General features: G+C 46.7%; 1 protein-coding gene across 1 annotated transcript; it reads right to left on the bottom strand.

Annotated features, from left to right (window-relative positions):
• Positions 1-246: 246 nt before the first annotated feature.
• On the bottom strand, positions 247-834 carry LOC122452993 (interferon omega-1-like). Its single transcript, XM_043486799.1, has one exon. It carries the CDS (start codon positions 832-834, stop codon positions 247-249), a length of 588 nt encoding a protein of 195 aa, XP_043342734.1.
• Between the last annotated feature and the right edge of the window lie 1,195 nt (positions 835-2,029).

Below are 2,029 nucleotides of genomic sequence, written 5' to 3'. Positions count from 1 at the left end.
ATAAATATGAGATAAAACATTAACTAAATAAATAATAAATAAATAAATAACACCGAGGCAGTCATCGCTTATGGACTGATACCCCTGCAGCTGAATAATTTCTATCTACTATCTTCTTACTACTGACAATGTATTGGTTGAAGTAATCCAATAAATTTTGTGGCTGAAACAGAAATCAGAGTCTTCTGAAATGACCACAGGTAACTGTACAAGGGTGATGTGGCATCTTAGTCAGTGAGAGTCCTGTCAAGGTGAGATCAGGTCTCCACCCATCATTCTTAAACTTTCTTGCAAGCTGGTTGATGAAGAGAAGGATCTCATGATTTCCAGTCTGACGATTTCCCAGGCGCAGGTGCTGTATTCCTTCTCTTGCAGGTAGACATGGATGCCCTGGAAGTACCTCTTCACGGCCAGCGTGGGGCCCATCCTTCCCAGGGCAGAGTCTTCCTCTCCCATCACCTGCCCCAGGCAGGCATCCAGGTCGTCCAGCTGCTGATGGAGTCCCGTGCGGAGCTGCTCCAGGAGGGTGGTGTCCCAGGCAGCAGAGGAGCGCTCTGTGTGGAAGAGGTTGAAGCTCTGCTGGAGCATCTCGTGGAGCACAGAGATGGCCTGGGCCTCCTGCAGCTGGCCGCCCTCCACCATCTCCTGGGGGAAAGCAAAGTCCATTCTGTCCTGCAGACAGAAGCGAGGGGAGAGTCTCCTCATTTGGCCCAGGAGCCTGAGGTTCTTCCTGCCAACCAGCACGTGGTTCTGAGACAGGTCACAGCCCAGGGATCCTCCCGGGCCGTAGCTGACCAGCACCAGGGCCATCAGAAGAGAGAGCACGAAGGCCATGGGGAAGATGAGGCTGCTGCTGCTGGCCTGACTGCGATGGTGTCTGGTGGAACCTTGAGGTAGGTTCTCTGATGCCATGCTTTCTAAGCAAGGCCATTAAATAGGGAACATGGTAGTTTTCATTTTCTAATCATTTCTATACACTTTTACTTCCTATTTTGGTTTTCTGTTATGTATTCTGAATATGGTCAAAGAACTTGTCTTCAATCTAAACTATTAATTTTACCTTTTTCCAGTAACTTCTGATGTGCTTATCCAAATGGATATTCATCATCTAATGAGAAAGGTCTTCGTTTTAAGTTAGAATTGAAGTACATTTGTAATGACACACATTATTGCCTCCTTTCTCTCATGCATAAATGTTCCTGTCCTCTTTTCTAGGAACACATTTGTAGCCCTCATCTTAGGCTCCATTTTCCCCTCTCACTTTACCTAGGAAGCTAGACTCCCTCAGCTATGGTTTCCATATTTATTTAGGGTTTTACCAGATCACTGTGGCAGTTGAGCTCTTTGAAACAAAGGGTCAGTTTTCTTTAGTGTTTGATTTAGAGAAGAAGCTGATTATTGTGAGTCCATGAGCTTCTCCCACATTTCTCTTCCTTCTAGAACACATTCCTGCAGGTCCATGTGGTTGTGTTTAGGGAACCAAGAGGGCAGGACTATGACAGACATCACCCTTTCTTTCCACCATTTTCTTACTGGAGACCTCTTGTCCTCCACAGACTGGGCCAAAACACCCAGCAGAATCCTGGTTCTTCTCAGGGAACATGGGTGAGGAGACTCTCATTCCAGGATGATTGTATTTCCCCAGCAGCACCTCACTCACAATGGAGAGATCACATGGAGCCACAGCCTGTCCTCTGGAGTGACAGAGTCCCTTCCTCACCTGCTGGACTCCCTCCCTGAGGACAGGCTCACCACATCCTGTGGATTTGAAAATCTCCTTTCTGTGGAGGGATTGTATGTTTGTTGGGGAAATAAATCCTCTTCCTAAACCCCATCCTCTCCCCTGGAGTGTTTCTGTGAAGGACCCTAGGTCTTGGTGGTGACCTCCTCTTCTCCTGACCAATTTCCTCAGGTGTCCAAAGTGTTAGCAGTGCTCAGATGCTGAGAGCAAAAGTGTGTTTGTGTAAGTTGGTAGAGGAATTTCCAACAGCAATCATTTTGCTTTTAGTAGATAAATAATATCTACTTT

The sequence above is a fragment of the Cervus canadensis genome, chromosome 14, assembly GCF_019320065.1.
Source record: "Cervus canadensis isolate Bull #8, Minnesota chromosome 14, ASM1932006v1, whole genome shotgun sequence".
Taxonomy (NCBI): Eukaryota; Metazoa; Chordata; class Mammalia; order Artiodactyla; family Cervidae; genus Cervus; species Cervus canadensis.
This window is presented reverse-complemented; position numbering and strand designations above follow the sequence as displayed.